Source organism: Desmodus rotundus, chromosome 4 (genome assembly GCF_022682495.2).
Source record: "Desmodus rotundus isolate HL8 chromosome 4, HLdesRot8A.1, whole genome shotgun sequence".
Lineage (NCBI taxonomy): Eukaryota > Metazoa > Chordata > Mammalia > Chiroptera > Phyllostomidae > Desmodus > Desmodus rotundus.
In genome coordinates, this window is record NC_071390.1 from 50,409,340 (window position 1) to 50,428,879 (window position 19,540).

Below are 19,540 nucleotides of genomic sequence, written 5' to 3' on the forward strand. Positions count from 1 at the left end.
GGATGGTGAATACAGTTAAATTGCTGTTAATCGCCCAGCAGTCAGGTCTTGAAGTGGTAGAACAGGAGGGGCACAGAACTCCCCTGCGTCCTGATGACTCCCCCCGCCCCCTGATTCACAGGTCCCTTTCAGAGCTGGGGCTGTGCCCTTGGCTGCTGGGCATGTCCCCCGAGGAGATTTTCCTATGTGGCCTTGCAGGGAGCAGTGTGGTCTTCCGCCACCACTGGGCGGGGAAACGTGAGAACTACCCTGGGAACAAGCTGCTGAGAGCCACAGGCCCCGGAGTGACAGTTCTGGTAAGGGGCCTGCCCTGCCAGATACGCCCGCTGCCATCCCCCTTCTCCAGCCAAGGAGTTGGGGTGGGCTGGACGTGGGCATCTCTGGCAGGAGCAGGACCGAAGCCATAGTGTGGGACGGGGAGAGCAGGTGCCAGGCTGGACAAGGCCCGCTGCCAACAAAAGCCTGGTAATGGCAAACCAGAGCCACTGCAGCCTCTGCCCAAGAGGTCCAGGGACTTCCTGCCAGGCCTCCCCCTCTAGCCCTGGCTACGTGGTGGTCGTTCAGGCCCCTGGCTGAGAGCTCTCACCATGGATAGTTCCCAAGCCTGGCCATGGACACCATGACTTTGGAGCCTGGCAGGCTATCTCCCCGGTGGCCCCTCTGCCCAGCGCCTCCTGCCTCCAGACTCTGCCGTCCACTGCTGCGCCCACTCTTTATCCCCGAAGGCCCTTTGCTCTCTCCCTGGCGGACCCTGAGGACTCTTAAAACAGCCAGCCCTTCCTTCTCAAAGGGTCTGCAGCTCTGTCAATGGAGGGCAGGAGCAGGCACTGGGTTTGCAAGGTGGGGAGTGCCTTGTGTTGTTCAGGTAGCCCCAGAGAAGCCGAGGACAGCCACTCCTTAAATCCCAGACCGGAGAGTTTGCAAGCCCAAGGGCCCCTCATTTCACTGAGCCCTTCATCTTGCAGAGGGAAATTGAGACTTCCACAGGGAAGAGAACTTATTCAAGGGGACCCAGCGCATCAGCGTCTCAGCTTCTTATGCTAGTGGGCCCCAAATCAAAAATCAAGGCAGATTTTTATGTTACGAGGACCTGAGTTTGAGTCCTGGCTATACACTTACCAGCTGTGTGACTCGGAACAAGTTACATGACCTTTCTGAGTCATTGTAAACTCATCTGATGAATGCACCCGTAGTACCTACACAAGCAAGTGAGGCATCTCACACAGTGCCTGGTATAAAACTATTCAGCGTGCAGTTGCAATTCTCGTTGCCTATTGTTATTCAAAAGTGGTGGGCTATTTAAGTGGGATGTGTATTTTAAGGTAAGGGCTTCAGGTTTCCTTTCTTGGTGAGCTTTCATAGAACTAAGTTTCCACCTAAGTAGGGGTGTACAAACGTTGCCTGTCTGGCCACAGGGGGATGGCCTGTGACCTCTCAGGATTCCTTCCAGGAGTCCCCCAAATGTCACAGGCCCTGGAGCTCCCCCTACTGGTTCTAGTGGAAACATTACTTGATCAGAAACCCAGAATGCAGACCAGGAACACAGGTCCCAGAGTGTCCTCTGGGGCCCAAGTGCCTTTCTTCTAAGGAGCCCCCATCCTCGTCATTCCCTTGATGCCCAGGGATGAAGGGGGCAGGGAGTGAGCATGGGGAGGGGCAGTGGCCCCCTCGCTGGGTCCAGCCGTGGAACCAAGGACAGCACCATCTTTACCCCAAGCCGGTCATCCTACCCATCGGATATCCAGGGTGGTCAGGCCCAGGCTGGGCTGTGGGCAGGAGACCAGGTCCTACTCCATCCCTATTTGTGAAATTGGACAAACCACCTCTCACTGGGCCATGGAGGCTGTTTATGTTTCCTGCGCAGGGCAGAGATCAGTGTGAGTTCTTTCTTTTAACGTTCATTGTGGGTCGTTGAGTTCTTGAACTTCCACATGCTAAGCCCTTCCCTGCTGGAGTGAGGGAGACCATGTGTACATGTGTGCACGCGTGTTTGTGCACACAGATGCCATGTGCTGTGTGCACGTCCACAGCGTCACTTACCTTAAGGCTGTGTACTTTTGTCTTCTAAGGATCAAGACAAGACCAGGCCTCTGTCCACCCTGGCCAACTTGGCCATCATCATCACAGATGTCCAGGACATGGACCCCATCTTCATCAACCTGCCTTACAGCACCAACATCTACGAGCACTCTCCTCCGGTAAGACCCTCCCGGCCTGTGGGACAGGCCCCTGCTTAGCTTTTCCTGCTTCCCCCCATCCCCGTGCATGGCAGTGATGGGTGTCCGAGCCGGGAAGTGCCAACCCCCTCTTCACACAACAGCCCACCTCACGTCATCCCCAGAGGGCTCTGCGTGGCAAAGGACAGAGACTTGCCGGGACAAGGGAAGGGGAGCAATGCAGAAAGACATGTGGGTTGATGGGGTCAACTTTAAAAAGTCCAGCCTAGGCTGTAGTGCAGATTTGGACATAGCCAGGCTCACTGAAACATCAGTGTGGCTCAGCCACGTCCCCCAAGGCCAATAGGTCAGTCTACGTCTCTTGCCCACCAACAGCACTGGCTGAGATGGTGGCAGCTGGCCCCCCGCTCCACAGGCCCTCAAGCTGGGTTCTTCCCTGAGAGCTCAGTGCTCCCACTGCCCCTCCCAACTGCTCAGGCTTTAGGTGTCTCAATCCAGGTTTTCAAGAGAGACACCCGATTAGCTGTACTCGTGATTTCGTGCATGTCACGAGGTCATAGATCACCAGCCAGCCTGAAGATTGGCTGCCCTTGGGCCACGTGTCCACCTCTGGTTCAATCAGTTGTGAGTGGGTGTCTTCGAGAACAAAACACGTGTCACTGCCCCTCAGCTGTGGACAGCCAAGCAATGACAGGCATCCCTTGCCTGGTAGCCCTCTGTGCTTCTGTGCAAACTGGGATGAGACACCTGCTCTGGGCTGATACACTAGGAAAAGGCAGCTCCTCTGGGCAGATGAAAGCCCTGGACATGCAGCTTGTGGAGCAGCTCTTGTGGGAAAAAAATGTGCCCTTCCTTTTGAGAGGACTCTGTGGGCTTAGAGGAAGGACATACAGCTTTGAGAGCCCGGTGCGGCACCCACTGGAGCAAGTGGGTGTTTGGGGCCCCACTGCACGTTTGCACAGGCTTGCAGAATTGGGCACAGGTGAGGGGCAGGCTTCCCTGGACCAGGCTGCAGACTGTGTCCCAGGCCACCGAGGCCAGGCACCCCGACCTCCAGCTGGGGGACTCGATCTGTCCTGACTGTTGCACTATGCCTCAGTCTCCAGGAGTGCAGGGCTAGCCACTTCCTTCTTGGGCCCAGATATGGATTGAAAGATCCGATAAGCAGGGCACTGTTTGGCTGCCTATGGCAGGTGTCTGAAGCTACTTTGAGGGTAGGAGAGGCACCTCAATGCCTCCTGCCCAGCCTTCTCTTTCTTGGTGGTCCATGGACAGCAGAAGCTCCAGTTTTTGAGACTGGAGGCTGTCTCCCTCAAAACGTCTTTGCTAAGCTCACATCTTCTCAGCCCAGGGAGGCTTTCCCTGACCTTTCAGATGAGGCAGGCCCTCCCAAATGCCCTCTGCCCCTGGGTGCCCCATCTTAATGCTCAGTGCTTCTGAACAGCTTGTTTCACCTCTCTTCTGGGACGAACTTAAAGTGTATCTCGGCAGGGATGGCATCTGCTGTGGGCATAGCACGATGTGGGTACTCAGGAATGTTTATGGAATGAATGAACAAATGAATGAATGAACGAAGGAATGCCCTGGTCATACCAACCCTCCCACCCTGGCTATCACCCCTCGTGCCTGCTTACCGATCCAAAGACCACCCATCCGACCACCTTTCTTAGAATGTTTTTCCCTGGCTTCATCCTCACTGGCCCACAGACACCATCCCTCTCCCCTCAGCTCTGGCAGAATTGACTCTCCCCATGCTGCATAACTTACCACCAACTTACAGTCACACCTGGATGTTCACTGATGTGTAGATGGGTTATGTTAGAGCCCCCGGTAATCAAAATGCCTGAGTCTCTGGAGCTTGTAATAGGCTTCCTGTGGGTCTCCCAGGGCATCATGCCCTGGACCAAATGCAGAGAAGATGGGCAAAGCCAACTGGTTGATTGAAGTGAGGATGTGACGGTGGCTGGGCAGCCAGAGGAGCTTGGAGAAGGTCCTGCACAACCATGCACGCACCTTGGCCAAACCTCATAGTCTTCAGACCGCGTCCTCACTGGGAAACTGGGGCTGATGACGTCTACAGTAGTGTCTCTCTCACCTGAGGGTTTAGCACGCTCAGGTAGAGCACCCAGCAAGTACCGGCACCACAGACATTCAATGACGGTGATTATGAGTCAGCCAGTCATCAGTTATAGCAGTCCAGCTGGGCCGGGGGTCCCATCTTCAGCTTCATCTCAGAATCCCGATAGTCAGCAAAAGGGGTGTTGACAAGGTGAGGGTCCCCTGAGACTCTTCAGTTTGTTTTGTTGGGGGGTTTTTGTCATTCCTATATCATAGCCAAGTAATATTGTTTCAGACCTACAGATTTCTGAGTGTACCCACCCATTCATTCTATGTTCCATTCTTTTATTCATAAGCTAGATGTTTATTAAGCCCTTCCTGTGTGCAGGGCCCTGCGCTAAGCTGCACCCTCTTCTCTCCAGATAATGCCACAGGCTCCTGCTGGGGTGACCCCTCAGACCAGCAAACAGGGACACTTGCTCCCCTTAGCTCCTGCTTTCCCGATGCTCAGCTTCTTAACATCTGATATGTTCCGTCTTAGGCTCAGGGATCTCAACATCTCTTTGCCTTGCCAGGGTTGCCCCTTTGGCCCCACCGGGACACTGAAGGCTTCCTCCCTTGCTAAGCTGGGGGTTTGAGGCTCTCCCGGGCACTGGCCTGGCTCCCCGAGTGCCACAGAATCATCTCCGTGTCCACACACCTCGGCCTTTCCTCGTGCCTCCATCCTGGGGAGGAGCTCTCCAGGATCCGCCCCTCTTGCGCAGCTCTTCTCCTGCAGGCCAATTCCTGTAAACCCCAAACCTGATTTTTCCAGGCTTCCGATTGGTTTCTGTGCCTTGATCCAGGCACTGCAAGCCCCTTTACAGTGCGGAACCCTGATTTGGCACAGTACTTCCCGGGCCGGGCCTGGGCTGAGGAGCATAGCAGCCCGTTCAGCCTCCTGGGCGGGAGGACCAGGGTGTCCCCAGTCCCGGCCTCGCCTCTGTGGGCCAGGCCTCCTTTCGGACCCTGGCCTACTCTCCCTAGCTCCCCCTCTTTATCTGCGGCTCCCAGCATGTATGCCTCTCTCTATCAGAGTATCAGGCCAGCACGCCTCATCTAAAGTGTATATATTACCTAATAAAATCCTTCTTATTTAGGATTATTGCATCAAATTTTAATTTCCTCACTCGAGCAGCGGCATGTCAGCCTACCCGTCAGTGAAGGACCGATAGAAGGTGAAGAGAGTGGATAAACTGCACAAATTACTGCCAGCTGATGCCTATCAGCCCTTTGACTGGAATTGACTGGAATTAAGAACTGAGAAATAGGATTTTCTGCCTCAGAATCTGCTGTGGCGGCTCCTGTGGGAAGTCCCCTGCAGCCCCTGCCGGCCTGCCCCCAAGGACACCTCCCACTCCTGAAACAAATTGCACGTCCACGTTTCAAGCCTCTAATCCTGTCGTGGAAACGGGGGGAGGGTGGTCCCATCTGAACTGGGAGGGTGGGAGGTGGGCCAGGACCCCCAGGCCAGGCAGAGCCCAGGTGTCTTCTGGCTTCAGCTACTCTTCTGGCCAGCTCCTTTGGAAGGAGGCAGGCCTCAGAAAGAAGGAGAGACATGCACTCCTCCTACAGAAGCCCCAGCTCCTCTGGACTTCGCCCCGGTGTCCCTACTGGTACCCAGCCTCATAGGTTAGGCTGCCTGTCACACCTCACCCAGCCCTCACCTTGGCACACCCACCTAGCCCCGCCCCAACACTGCCCTCCACTCCCCCGTCACCCTCACCCCGTCTTGTGACTTTAAGCAAGTCCTCGAGCCCTCCGAGCCTGTTTCCTCAGTTGTACCTGACTGTAGAGGCTGTGAGGAGAAAGTGAGGGAACTTATGTTGCGTGCACAGCACGGCGGTTGGCACACAGTAGGTGTTCAACAAATGCTGGCTCTCCCTCAGAAAACACTTTACCTCTAGGGTAGGGATTATTAAACGGGAGTGCTAGGGAGTCTGAACTTGCTAAAATTGTTTGAAATGTCACATGCATTCTGGGGTGAGGCACCCCAGCTTTCCTCAGATGCTCCCAGCGGTTCCAGGCCCCAATGAATGGCATTAATCACTTTTCCAGCATTTGCTGTGTATGTAGCATCCTTTCAAGTACTTTACATATAGCAGTTGCTAAGGGGTGGGAGCTGTTGTTATACCCATTTTATAGATGAAGAAAGCAAGGCAGATAGAGATTACATAACTCAAAGGATTCAAACCCGGGCAGTCTGGCAATAGAGTCAAACCGAACCCCTTGCTGTGCCACTCTTCCCATGACAGGGAGGCAGGACCCCACAGGACTGTGTACCTTTAGCCTTTCTAGGAGGGGCCTGTTTCCCAAGAGGCCTCCTCCTCGCAGTGTGGGCTCCTGTGAAGGGAAGAAGCCTGTGTTAAGGTGAGCCCCATCTCCAGCTCCCCTGAGCCTGCCCACCGGCTCTCTTGCCCTGGTGTACCCCCAGCTGGGGTCCCTCTGTTGAGAGGCAGGGAGGCAGAGTGCCCCCAGTAAGGGGCCCAGCCCCCCGGTCAGGCAGAGGCCTCACTTGCCCACCTCCTCGTCTTTGGAAGTAAGTTTCAGTATATTGAAAATATAATCTGAAACAGCATCTGTGGGTTCCCAAGAGCCCCCTTTCCTCCCTGTTAATTCCTTCTCATAACATTTCCAGTCTTTGTGGCTGCACTTGTATTAAAAGCTCAGAGTTTTATTAAAAATGGATTTATTTACCCAAAAAGAGATGAAATCCCAAACTTTGTCAGGAGCCTTGTAGATTTGACTGTGGAAGCTCAGGTGCAGCCCCTCTGGAGGAGAGCCAGCCCCCGCCTCGTCCAGCCCTGCACGGCCTGCCGCACCCTCTGAGCCTGGCCTACCCAGGAGAGCTCCAGGCAGCCAGGGGCAGGAGTACCCGCGGGGAAGGCGCACGCAGGGCTTTGAGGTCTGAGTGCTCTTCAGGCAGAGTCCCCTCTTTGCATGGGCCAGCAGTGCCCACCACCCCCTAGCCCCACAGTCCCCCAGCAGCCCAGGGGCAGCCCAGGGACCCTCATATGAGGACACACATGAAGCCAGGCCAGATGAGGCTGTAAAAAAGGGAGTTGTCCCCAAGTCCAGAAAGCCTGTTCTGGCAGCTGGAGCCTTTGGCCAGAGTCCTGCACCCTCAGGACCTCCTCCTGGGGACAAACCCAGGGCCCTCCGAAGTGAGGAGTGACCCCAGGAAGGGCAGACTCCAAAGAAAGTGCTCCCTGTAGGGTGGTGGTGGTGGGAAGCTTAAGTGTAGACCCTTCAAGTCTCATGCATTGCTTCCCAAATGGCCTCCCACTGACCCCCTGCTCTGGGGCTATTAACAAATGTTACCTGAAAGAGTCTGTCTTCAGATCAGCGAGTCTGGGGACCAAGGTTAGCAGGTCTCTTTACCACTGCATTACTTCCAGGAGCCTTAGCCACAGCAAGGCCCGTTGCTCATCTCTAAGGGAGGTGTGGGAGAGGTACGTCTCCCCAAATCTGACACAAGCTAACGCTTGTAAAGTGCTCAGGCTGTAAGCACTGTGGCATCCGGTCTCACAAATAACCGTTAGCATTGTTGTAACACAGCCAGTTGCAACAGCAGCCTCACCTGGCAGGAAGGAGTGCTTGGGGACCCAAGCACCTGAACGTGAATCCTGGCTTCATCATTCACTTGGAAAGGCTGCTTAACTCCCATTCCTCAGTTTCCTCCCCTGTAAAATGTGTCTGTCTCAGGCAGTTGTGAGCGTGACATGGGTCAGTCCATAAAAGGCATTTGCAACAGTGACAGGCACCGCGTGAGTGATGGAGACGGGACAGCTCCCGCTGCGGCCGCTACCTCCCCGTCTCTGGCACAGCCTGGGCCCACAGAACCCACTTCGTGAGAGGCTCATTTCTCAGCGTCTTTCTCTGACTTCTTCAGAACAGTCTGTTTCCCCAAGAGGCTCTCAACCCAGCTCCGGTCCCCAGGGGAAGGAGCCCAAAGGAGGCGGCCTGACCTGCATCTCTCTGCGGCAAACATTTCTCCTGGAGCTTTTTTACCTCTCAGCCAACCCAGAGGTGTTCTGGGTTGCTCACACCTGGGCTCCGGGAGCGGCTGGAGAGGCAGCTGTGCAGGGGCAGCATTGAATGGGGAGGACAAGGTGGTGGATGCCCCTCCTGTGTCCTGCAAGTGGACCAGGAGGAGTTGGAGGGGAGTCATCTTGCGCTCCAGGGCCCCACCCTCCAGGTCAGAGGGACCGAGTCAGGGAACAAGCCTCTCATGGCAGGAGAAGGTACCCAGGTGGGGATGCAGGGTGCAGCCTGCGGGATTCAGCCTTCAGCTGATGAATGAGCGAGGGACACCAAGGCCACAGGGCCCTTCATTATGCAAGCAGATGTCAGGGCTGGTATTTCCCCAGGGGACGGGGACAGGGCTATGCTGCTGTCCATCACACAGGGGAAACTGCAGCCTGGGCCAGGGCCTGAGGTAGGCCTGGCTGCCTGGACAGCGGTGTGATGGGGCCTGGCGAGCAAAGTGAAGGTTGCCCTGGGCGGAGGGCAACTCAGCAGGCGATCGTGATGTTAGGATCCTCTCATTCATTCATTCACTCATTCATTCAATTAACTGCTATTTGAATGTGCCCATTCAAACGGCTCTCTTCCTAGAGAGTCTATTGCTTCCAAGCCCCTCTGCCTGTGCTATATCTTTTACCTGGACCACCTTCCTCTGCACTTTCTCTCTCCCTACTCATTCTTTATGACCCCATCCTAAGTGTCACCATTCATACAGCCCTTTGCCAGCTCTTCCAAGTGGACTTCTGTACTTCCTGGTACATTTCTGTACCTAAGCACCTCATTTGTGTATAGCAGTGTCTGTGCATATGTCCTTGACCTTTGCCACAAACTCTGGGTCCCCCAGGGGCAGGGACCTCTGAATCCCTGTCCTGGCCCTTCTCCTCCAGCACCGCAAGGAGAATGAACGAGGGTGGGACAGAGCCATCTGTTGTGTGGTTGCAGTGCCGTGTGGCTGTGGTGCTGTGTGATTGCAGTGCTGTGTGGCTCGTGGGGCCCTGGTGGCCTGCAGGGCGGCCAGTCATCCCTGGAGATGCTTGCTTTCAGGATTGATGATGCTTTCATTTCTAAAATAATTGATGTTCTCCTTTACTCAGGTCCTAGTGAAAGCAAAGTCCCAGGGTTTTTGCTAGTATTCCTATTAAGGTGGGGCAAACTGAGACCAGAGAGGTGCAGCGGCCTTCCTGAGGTCACAGAGCAACTTGATGGGAGATTGAGACACAGACCAGATCTGTTGTACCCTACTGGTTGCTTCTCCATCAGCTCTTCCTTCCTGGGTGGTTCAGCCAAATGGTGGGAGATGGGGAGGGGGTATGAGCATTTCAGCAAGATTGGGCCTCCCCAAAGGACACGGGCATTTGCCTGGGGGCCTTGGTGTCTGTCCCAGGGATGATGCAGGCAGCAGAGGCCTGAGCACTAAGCACCTGCTTCCTTGGCTGGCCTTGCAGCAGGGCATCCACCTGGGAGAGAAGCTGTGGGCTCCAGGACAACTAAAAAGGAAGAGAGTGGCCACCGGGAGGGTGGGCAACCAAACTCAAGTCCCTCCTCTCTCCGCCCAGGGTACAACTGTGCGTGTCATCACCGCCATCGACCAGGATAAAGGTCGTCCCCGGGGGATTGGCTACACCATCGTCTCAGGTAAGGCCCAGGCTGGCCCTGGCCCCTCGCCACCATCAACAAAGAGCCACTGCAAGAGTGTTGTGCTCTGTGGGGCTGAGGAAAGGCCCGTGGGTGTGGGGGACAGTGATATGAGGGGACCTGCTCCCAGGGACAACTCTAGCCGGAGGACCTGGGAAGGGGACTGACTGCATGAAGGAGGAAGGAGCAGGGGCGGAGGAGAGGCACTTGGGCTGAGGCTGAGATGTCTGGGGCTGCTTGCGTGATGCTGGAGGGCAGGAGCGCATGCCCCTGTCCAAGGTCTGGGGCATCTGGCACCTGGGGGCTCAGAACTTGGATCATCAGTGGCTCCCATCTAACCTCCCGTGGTGCTCTGGGTTATCTCTGTTTTTCTTTTCTTACTTGATGAAAAAGTAGTGGTTTTGACATTTTAGAATGAATAGAACTACAACTTCTGCTGCTTTCATGTTCTTTTCACGTTTCTGACCATTGGAAATGCGTGTGTGGTCTGGAACAGAGCAGGGAGGGCACACCTTTCCCACACTGATCTCTTGGTTGCGCAGAGTAATGACCAACTACAGAGGAAGTTCTAAGTGATGTTTCAACACAAAGGCTGATTGAAGTAGCAGCTCCATTGGCTGTCCAGGGCTGGGCGACTTTGGCATGGAGCTGCTGAGACATCGATGAGAAGCTGGCTCTGTCCCTGTCCTCCTGCCCCTAACCACACATGGCCTCCCTGCCCTGTCCCCAGGCAGGGAAGGGTTGGCCTGGCACATCTGGGCCTGCCAGGCTGATGGCCAAGACAATGGCAGGCCACCAGGCTGGAGTCCACCCCACCACCCCTCTCTACCACACCCCCAAGGGTAGGGAATGACATTTCGGGGGCATTTTCTCCCCAAAGCTCAAAAGACACCAAGGTGTAGTGTTCAACAACACTGAGCCTATTTCCTGGGTGGGCCTCTATACCTCAGCTTCTCCTCCATTAAATGGAAGCAATGAAAGTACCCACCTTGAGTTGTTCCAAAGTCAGAAGACAACACATGTGAGAGCTTCATTAATGTGTGTGAGGTATGTCGTGTTAGATGTTGTTATTCCTGCTCACAGCTAACAATACCCTTGGGAAGCCGGGAGTTTGCTGGTGGGAGGGAGACCCCTTACATCCTTGGATACGTGGGAAACCAGGGAATTATGGGCTCCCTGTGACCGTAGCTGCCGGCATGACTACCACTGTGCCTCTAGGCCCAGGGTACCCAGGGCCCAGAGCAAATGCCAGCCCAGCGCATGTGCAGAGCAGCAGCAGTGTGGGCTTAGGCCTCTGCTCCCCCACCCTGCATCCCCATTCTGATACCAGCAGAGAATAAACCCCACCACGTACTTCTGGAATGAATGAGTGAGTGGATATTACCCTGGGATAGTGAGTTTCCAAACTCTAGTAAGCCCAGGAATCGTTGGGGGCTCTTACCAAAAATGCAGAGTCCTTGGCACTAACAGGGGTTCTCATTCTGTAGGCCTGGGGCAGTGACCAGGCACACACGGTCCTTTCTCCCTGTGCCCCAGGCAGTTCAGATGCAGGTGGTCCTTAGGCCAGGATGGGGCCAAGCCAGTCCTAGGAAGGAGGCCACACTACAGGAGGAAGAGTCCCCTGGGAATCAGGGCCCTCTTCTGGTGGGCAGAGGAGGAGGGTGGCCCCGGCTGCTGCTGGTCTCCATGAATTTTCCAGAGGAGATCAGGCATGTTCAGGGTGGTATGGCCATTGACTCCAGGAATTTTTCAAACTAGGAAGTAAAGCAAGTGCCTCCTGGTGACAAGGAACTTATGCTGGAGACTGGAGGAACACCAGTGAGCGCCCAGGATGATGGAGTCAGGGGGCCAGAATAAGGTAGCAGCAATGAAGGGGACATCCGGCTGAGTGGGGGATTGTCTCCTCATCTCATTGCCTCTGGGCTGGGGAGCAGGGAGCCAGGGCTTGGCCTGAGGTCAAGGCCAGACCGGAAATTCCTGCAGTGACTCTGGGAAGCCATCCTACAGGGCACTGGCCAATTCCAGGTCCATGCTGAGTGCCAGCTCGACTGCCCCAAAGTCAGTTGCCCCCAGACCCCCAGGTCATCTCCAGCTTTCAAAGATGGCCCCAGCCTGCCCTGGCCTGTGTGGCTTAGTTGGTACGGGTGTTGTCCCATACACCAAAAGGTTGGGGGTTAGATTCCCAGTCAGGGCACATACTTAGGTTGTGGGTTCAATCCTTGGTTGGGGAGTATATAGGAAGCAACCAACCAACTGTCCTCTCTTACATCATGGTTGTGCTCACTCGCTCTCTCTCTCTCTCTCAAATCAATAAACATATATTTTTTTAAATTTTCTTAAATTAAAAAATGGCCCCAACCAGCTCTTCCTCCTTACCTGCTTCCAATGGAACTGGAGGCTGGAGGGCAGAGCCGCTGAGCCTCTGGAGGCCGGGCTGGGCTAGGAGCTTAGAATCAGGACAGTTGCCCGGGGCAGCGTCCTATGAGTTTCCAGGGACATGGTCTCCTGGGCCAAATTCCAAGCACAAACAACAGGATGGTAAGGGAGACCCAGGATGTGAAACAATAGGTAGGGGATGTGTGTGAGGGTGGCGGCAGGAGGCAGAAACTTCTGGAAGTCCTGGAGCACTTATCATAGCTTTATAGGATTCCCGCTGCCAGCACAAATGTGCCTTGGGGGCTTTTGGAAAGGATGACAAGTGGGTCTCCTCTCACATGCCGGCTTTGATTGATTGGTAATGGCTGTCTGAAGGGGACCATGAAGCCAGGCAGGTTCGGTGCTGTATTCAGTGGGCAGCACCTGCTATGGGTGTGGAAGGAGAGACGCCAAACCTGTGCCACATGCTGGCCATCCTTGGTAAGATAGCACTTGGGCCACAATCGCAGGGCGGTCTCTGTGGTCCTTGTGTTTGTCACTACTTGATCCCACCCAAACCCTTTCAGATGACTTGAGGAAAGGGCAGTCAGTCCTTCTCTTTTTCTCCCTCCCCAGCCTGAGCACCTGGCTCACCTGGCTGCCCGCCCACCTGTTCCTGCCTGCCCTTCTTCTCTGGCCCTGGACTGGCATAGTCCCCCTGTGAGCCAGCCTTTGGATGACCCCATGGGCCGGGGGCAGAGTCCCCAGGGGAGCAGGTAGACAGCAGGCTAGGACTTGGCCTTGTCTCTGCTTCCCTCAGTCAGCATGGACACCACTGCAAAGAATACCGTTTGCCAAGGGTCTGGCCTCGCACACCTGCGTCTCTTGGAACATTAAATCCCGGCCCTTTCCTGGGAGGTTTGGCCAGTTTCTGTTTGGCTTGAAGCAGAAAGGAGGAATGCCCACAAGGGCACCTTCATGCTGGCTATCCCGAGCTGGGCCTGAGTGCCCGGTGGGGCCTGCTCCAGCCCTAGGTGCTCTGGGACCGTTTTCTTTGGAAAGAATTGAGGGCCTCAGGGGCTCCCAGAGCCAGATTTGAGTCCTTAGGGCCCCTGTGGGTGACCAAGTGTCCAGGTGCTCCCAGAGCCTGGGCAGGGGTGGCTTGGTTCGCGTGTGGACAGGTGCAGGCCGAGTCCGCAGCGATCGGGCACGTGGCTCACCTGCCCGGCTCCCCGAGGCCTCGTCCCCTCGGTGCTGTTAGTCAGCCCTGCAGCTGGGGGATTTATGTCCGCACGCCGGTGCTTTCTCCATTACTAATGACCCCTCTGTTTTGCCAGGAACAAAGAGGCCTTCAGAGGTAAATTATGGCTTCATTGCCATCAATTTGTTCTCAGCCTCTTGTGGCCAAACCGAGACTGAAGAATGACAAAGCTCTTTCCCATAGAGCACCTGGCAGGGGCCCCGTCCTCTCCCTGAGCCTCTGCCTGTCCTGCCACTCTCCAAGGGCACCACTTCCTCCGGGGCCTGGCGTCTGCAACAGCCAGCCCAGCCTGTGATCTCAGCGACACCCTCCTCTGCCAAACAAACAGCCCTGCTTTGAGACGCAGCCACACCGCACTCCACCACAGAGCACTGGACTTAGAGTCCAGAGTTGTGGGTTTGAGGCCAGGCTCTGCTGCCTGCAGCAGTGTGTCTGAGCCAGCACTTGACCCCTCTTAGTGCCATCCAGCCAACAGGGCTAATAATCCCCATGGCAGATAAGATGGTGCCAGAGGGACTCTAAAGGGCCGTAAAGTGCTAAGCATTATCGATTATCAAGGAGATAGCAAGGCCAGGGGGCTTTGGGGGTCATATTCACTCATTTCCTCCTTCACTCATTTAGGTAGAGAAGTGGCTGAGAGCTCAGGCTCCAGGGCCGCTGTCCGGGGAGGGGACTGCCAGCTGTGCTGGCCACTCCGGTTGCTATTGAGCACTGGACAGGTCTGAATTGAGATGAGCTGCGAATGTAGCCCGCAGGAGTTTGAAGACTTCGGATGCAAAACAGATGTAAAATATCTCATTAAAAACGTCTTGCATTGATGCCATGTTGAAATGATCTTTTAGGGTTACTGCTCTAAGTACAACATAGTATGAAAATTAATTCACCTTTTTACTTTTCCTTTTAGCGTGGCTTCTAGAGGATTTAAAATAACACATGGGGCTCACAGCCTATTTCCCTGGGTAGCTCCATCCCTGAATTAGTCTGGCTCGGCTTGCCTCCTGCCACTGACCAGCTGTGTAACCCGAGCGTCAGTTCTCCTCCCTGTAAGTGGAGGTAACAACGGCCAGTGCCTCACTGGGACACTATGAGGATTCAGTGAACCCGAATGTGTCAGCACTTAGAAGAATGCCTGAATTTACAGTAAATGCTCAACCAATGGGGACCCCCGATATCCACCCACAGCGGACTGAGGGTCTTCTCTGGGCCAACACCTGTGCCAGTGTCCTGAGGGCTGGGGAGGGGAGGGGCACTGCCTGGGCCTCAGGATCTTGCAGTGCGGCAGGGGAGACAGGCTGCGATGCCCTGGTATGTGGGGCGCTGTGAAGAGAAGCGCAGGCCCTGTTGATAATTGTTGACTGAGAGTGATGGCTCCCCGGGGTCCATTAGACTGTTCTCTCCACTTTTGTGCATGCTAGAAAATATCCGTAATAGGAGTGAGAAAGAATTAATGGGAGGGGGTGCCTCCCCCAGGCATCCCAGAGGGTGGGGGAGACCCACAGCCTCTAAGCCGCTCACCAACTGGTGAGCTGGAACTAGCCAGGAATGGTGGAGGGAGGGTCTGTTGTAGGCAGAAGTAACAGTGTGTACCAAAATCCGGGCGTAGGAGAGGGCATGGCACGTCCATGGGTCTGCGGTGGTTCAGCGAGGACGGGCGCAGCACTCAAAGGAAGCCAGGGAGAGAGGAGGCCACAAAGGGAGGAGGGACCTGGGCATTCCCTGCAGGGCATGGAATGCCCAGCTCGGACAGTGCCTGACCTGGCCCAAGGGCGGCAGGGACCTAGCTCAGCAGGGAAGGGATGCGGTCAGAGGAGCTTGTGTGAAGCTCCCTGTGGTCAGACTAGAGCCAGTGTGTTGGAAGAGGGCAAGAGGGAGCAGGGAGGCTGCCTTAGTGTCCCGGCCCCGGCTGGCATCACAGGGGGTAACAGGGACAGGCAGAGCCTATGGAGAGTGAAGAGGCCAGGCTGACAGGATGTCACGGGTAGGACAGGCGAGGGAGGAGCCCAGAGCGGACCCTTGGCGGAGACGCCTTTAAAGCCCTCTTGGTCAGGACGGCTGCTTAATTTAACTTGCAGCTATGAGTTGTTTCAGAGAGGCTGCCTCTCTCCTCAGCAAAGTGACCTTGAGTGAGTGATTGAAACTCTAAAAGCATCAGTGTCCCCATCTTTCAACTGGAGCCAACGGTCCTGTTCTCACAGAGTTGTGAAAATAGAAGTAATTGAAACCACTACATAAAGTGCATGGCACTGGGTGAGCGTCTACCCAGGTGGGTGCACAGTAGGCCCTCAGCATTGCCGGCCATTTTCCCTTCTGCCTACCGCCCGTCAGGATAAAATCAAGCATGTGCCTTGCTGTCGTAAGTCCATGTTGCAGACTGGCCACTGTCCCATGTGGCCACGCCAGGCTCACCCAGGTGGCCAGGAGCCCTGGTTGCAGGCTCTCTCAGTCTGCCCCAGAGGCGCCACAGTCCAGGATTCTGTCCTGCCATCGTCCTCCTACAAGCACCAGACTTTTTATCTGTCCCCAGTCACCTGCCGCAGGGACCACACCTACCAGAGGCTGTGCAGCAGCAGCAACACCTGGGCACCTGTCAGATCCACAAGTTCTCGGGCCCCGCCCAGAACCCCCGAGTCAGACACTCGGGAGTGGGGCCTAGAGAACGGTGCTGCCAACAGCAAGCCCTCCAGGTGCTTCTGACACAAAACCCTGTCCCTGTGTTGGCAGTGTTTTCGTTTCCCACAGATACTAGACTGGTAAGTTCTGTCATCTGGTTCCCCTCCTCTCTTAGTCGGTGCTCTGGACTCCTCTCTAGGGCCAGAAGGGCCCTTGCCACCAGGGGTGGAGGGCTTGGTGAACGAGCCCACACTAGGACTTCCCACTTGTCCTGCCTGACAGTCCCCATGACGCCACTCCACTGTCCTCTTTGCCGGCTGAGGAGGCCTGACCTCTCCCATCAGCCAAGCCGTAAAGCCCACATCCCGTTCCCCATCTGACCCTGCTTCCTGGCCGTCTGCACCATCCCTGGGGGGTGGGCAGGAGGAAGGAACCCCTTTATTGAGTGCCTCTGCGTGCCAGGCACTGGCTGAACACATTCCTCCCTACGGTAGTGTCCAAGGGGGACTGTTACTCCATTTTGCAGAAAAGGAAAGCATGGCTCAGAGAATTTACACAGATTGACCACGGGTCACAGCTACTAAGCGGAGGAGCAGGGATTTGAACCCACACCTCTCTGGCTCCAAAACACACCTTGTCCATGACAACAATGGTTCACAAAGTGCGGTCCCTGAACCAGCAGCATTGGTGTCACCTGAGAATAATTAGAAAAGCAAAACTTTGCACCCTACCCTCAACCTCCTGGTGGGGCCCAGGTGATGCTGACGCTGTTGGCCTGGGGACCAAGCTTTCAGAAACGCTGGTCTGGAAGAACATGTGTTCTTAACGGGGGAGAGCTCACTCCCCAGGGAGCAGAAACTTGTTCTGAAGGGTGAGAAATCTCTTCCTCTTTTTATGTGTAAAGCATAGATAAACATACAGATATGTTCTGTCTGTGGTATTGAACTTTCAGGCAGGTGGTGGGGAAGCGGTTAGGAAAGTGTCTCCAAGGGTGGGGGAGGGGCATAGTGAAGAAAAGGTTGAGAAACCCTGGCCTAGAATAAAGACGAGGGGAGCGGCATCAGGGCCGCAGCCCCTCACTCCCCACTTGAAAAGCGGTGGTTTCACCGCCACCAGCCTCCCTGGGGACCCTGACCAGCTATATCAATGACGGACGCAGCCCTCACCTGGCACTCTCTGGATTTTACTTTTAATGCTTCCAAGTGAGGCAGTTCCTTGAAAGTACACTGAGGGCTTTGAAGTGAAGGCTGCGTGTGTGAGAGTGCCTGTGTATGTGTGAGTGTGTGTATGTATGTGTGTGTAAAGAGAGGAGAATAAGCAGATACAGACTTGCACAGCCCCCCCCCCCACTCAGCATATACTAATAACTGAATCGGGCCCTTGGCCATGGCGTGGTGGGGGGCAGCTATCCAGGAGACCATCGTTTGAAACACATCAAAGCCTTCGTGATTAAGATGCTTGGGATTTTTCTTCCCCTGGAGGAGCGAAAACTCAGGGGAAAGCAGACATGTTTTGGCTATCTGCATTGCACACCAGAGCTCTTGGGGGATCGCACAGTGGGTGCCCAGAAGCCCCAGAAACCTCAGGGCACCTGGTAGGGCACAGGGAGGAATGGCCCACCTGGCTGGAGCCCAGAGGTAGCCTGGGAGCGATGAAGGGCAGATCGGAGTGCGGTGGTGGGGCCATTTGGTGGAGGGCACAGCAGGCAGAAGAAGTGGGTTCTTGAGCGGGGCTGGTGCTGGGGAGGGTGAACACGGGCCATCAGAAGTTCATCTCACGGGAGTTCGGGGCCACTGGAAGAGGCAGCACCGGAATGAGGGCAGTCTGCTGACAGGCCACGGGACCATTCTCAGGGAGGACGAGAGGGCTCTAGGTAGAAACGGACAGGAAGGCAGGCTCCGGTGACATACTGAAAAATAGGTGGTGCGAGGAAAGGAGGAGACCAAGAAGCTGCTAACTTCTGAATCTAGGTTTCTGGGCTCCTGGTGGTGGCCTGGGCGGAAAGGGACATATTCGTAAGGAAAGCCGATCTGTGTGTACCTGCGACTACCTAGACCCGTGTGAGCGCCTGTGCCAGAGCTCCCCAGTCCCGTACCAAGACAGACATCACTAACTGATCCCAGCACACTTTCCCTCTGAGGCTGGATGAAGAGGGAGCCACACCACTTCAGGTGTGCCTGGGGGCTGGCAGATAGTCATGGCCAAGGTTACCCGGCAGGGGAGTTCTAGTCCGGCTTCCCTATGTCAACTGGCATTTGTCTTACTTGAAAAGTTGGCTCTTTTCCACTTTTTTCTCATGTCTAATATAATTGCTCTGTGTTGGACTTCCCAGGGCCTTGATCTCTATGGAGAATTATGAACTTGGCCACCATTTATTGTATGTTTTCTCCTTTTCTCCTTATTTAGCATACCTCAGGCACACAGGCCTGATTTACACATAATTCTTGGCTCGCAATCAACACTGGTCCAGTGTGGCCCTTTTTAGTTTCATTATTAATTTTTAAGTGTATTGTGGACACCTGTGAACCCACCAGCCAACCCAAGAGCCAGACCACCACCCCCACCTCACATCTGCCCGGCCCTCCTCCAGCCCGTCCCCCATCTCCCCGTCCACATCGCCATATCTTTTAGAATCTAACATTTTTTACTCCCTTGCTTTTAAAAATATTTTATTGTATATATATATGTGGGTCACATATTGCTTAGATTTAATTGTCTCTGAACTTGATTTTTATTTTTTTAAAGACTTTATTTATTTTTAGAGAGAGGGGATGGGAGGGAGAAAGAGAGGGAGAGCAACATCGATGTATAAGGGCAACATGGATTGGTTGCCTCTCACACGCCCCCAACTGGGGACCTGGCCCACAACCTGGGCGTGTGCCCTGACCGGGAATCAAACCAGTGACATTTTGGTTCCAGGGACAGTGCCCAATCCACTGAGCCACACCAGTCAGGGCTCTGAACTTTATTTTACAAATACCATGTTATGCATAGTCTCCTGGGAGAATATTATGTACTATATAATACATTATATATCCTAGATTCATCCATGTATTTTTGGTGTAGGTATCATTTGTTCATTTTTGTTATTACATATTGTTCCATTGTGGAAAAACACTACAGCTACTCCATTTTTCTGTCAATGGGTGTATGGGTTGATTTCTGCTATTACGTACTGTGCTATGAGCAGCATGTATGTGTCTCTCTGAACACATGTGCGAGTTTGCCTTGGACTACGTACATCATCTCTCACCTCCACCATAACCCCACAATGTGGCTGGTCAGTCACTTCACAGAGAAAGAAGCTAAAACTCACAAAGCTCATGAAGCGTGCTTAGGGTCACAGGGCACCTAAATGGTGGGCTCAGGATTCAACTCC

At 54.7% G+C, this 19,540-nt stretch overlaps 1 protein-coding gene across 1 annotated transcript in view; it reads left to right on the forward strand.

Annotated features, from left to right (window-relative positions):
• LOC128779165 (cadherin-23) overlaps positions 1–19,540 on the forward strand; it is a 327,551-nt gene that overhangs the window by 169,985 nt on the left and 138,026 nt on the right. Inside the window, exons 8-9 of the mRNA XM_053923246.1 lie at positions 2,070–2,198; positions 9,857–9,935. Of these exons, the coding sequence (XP_053779221.1) occupies positions 2,070–2,198; positions 9,857–9,935 (208 nt within the window). The remainder of the gene's footprint in view (positions 1–2,069; positions 2,199–9,856; positions 9,936–19,540) is intronic.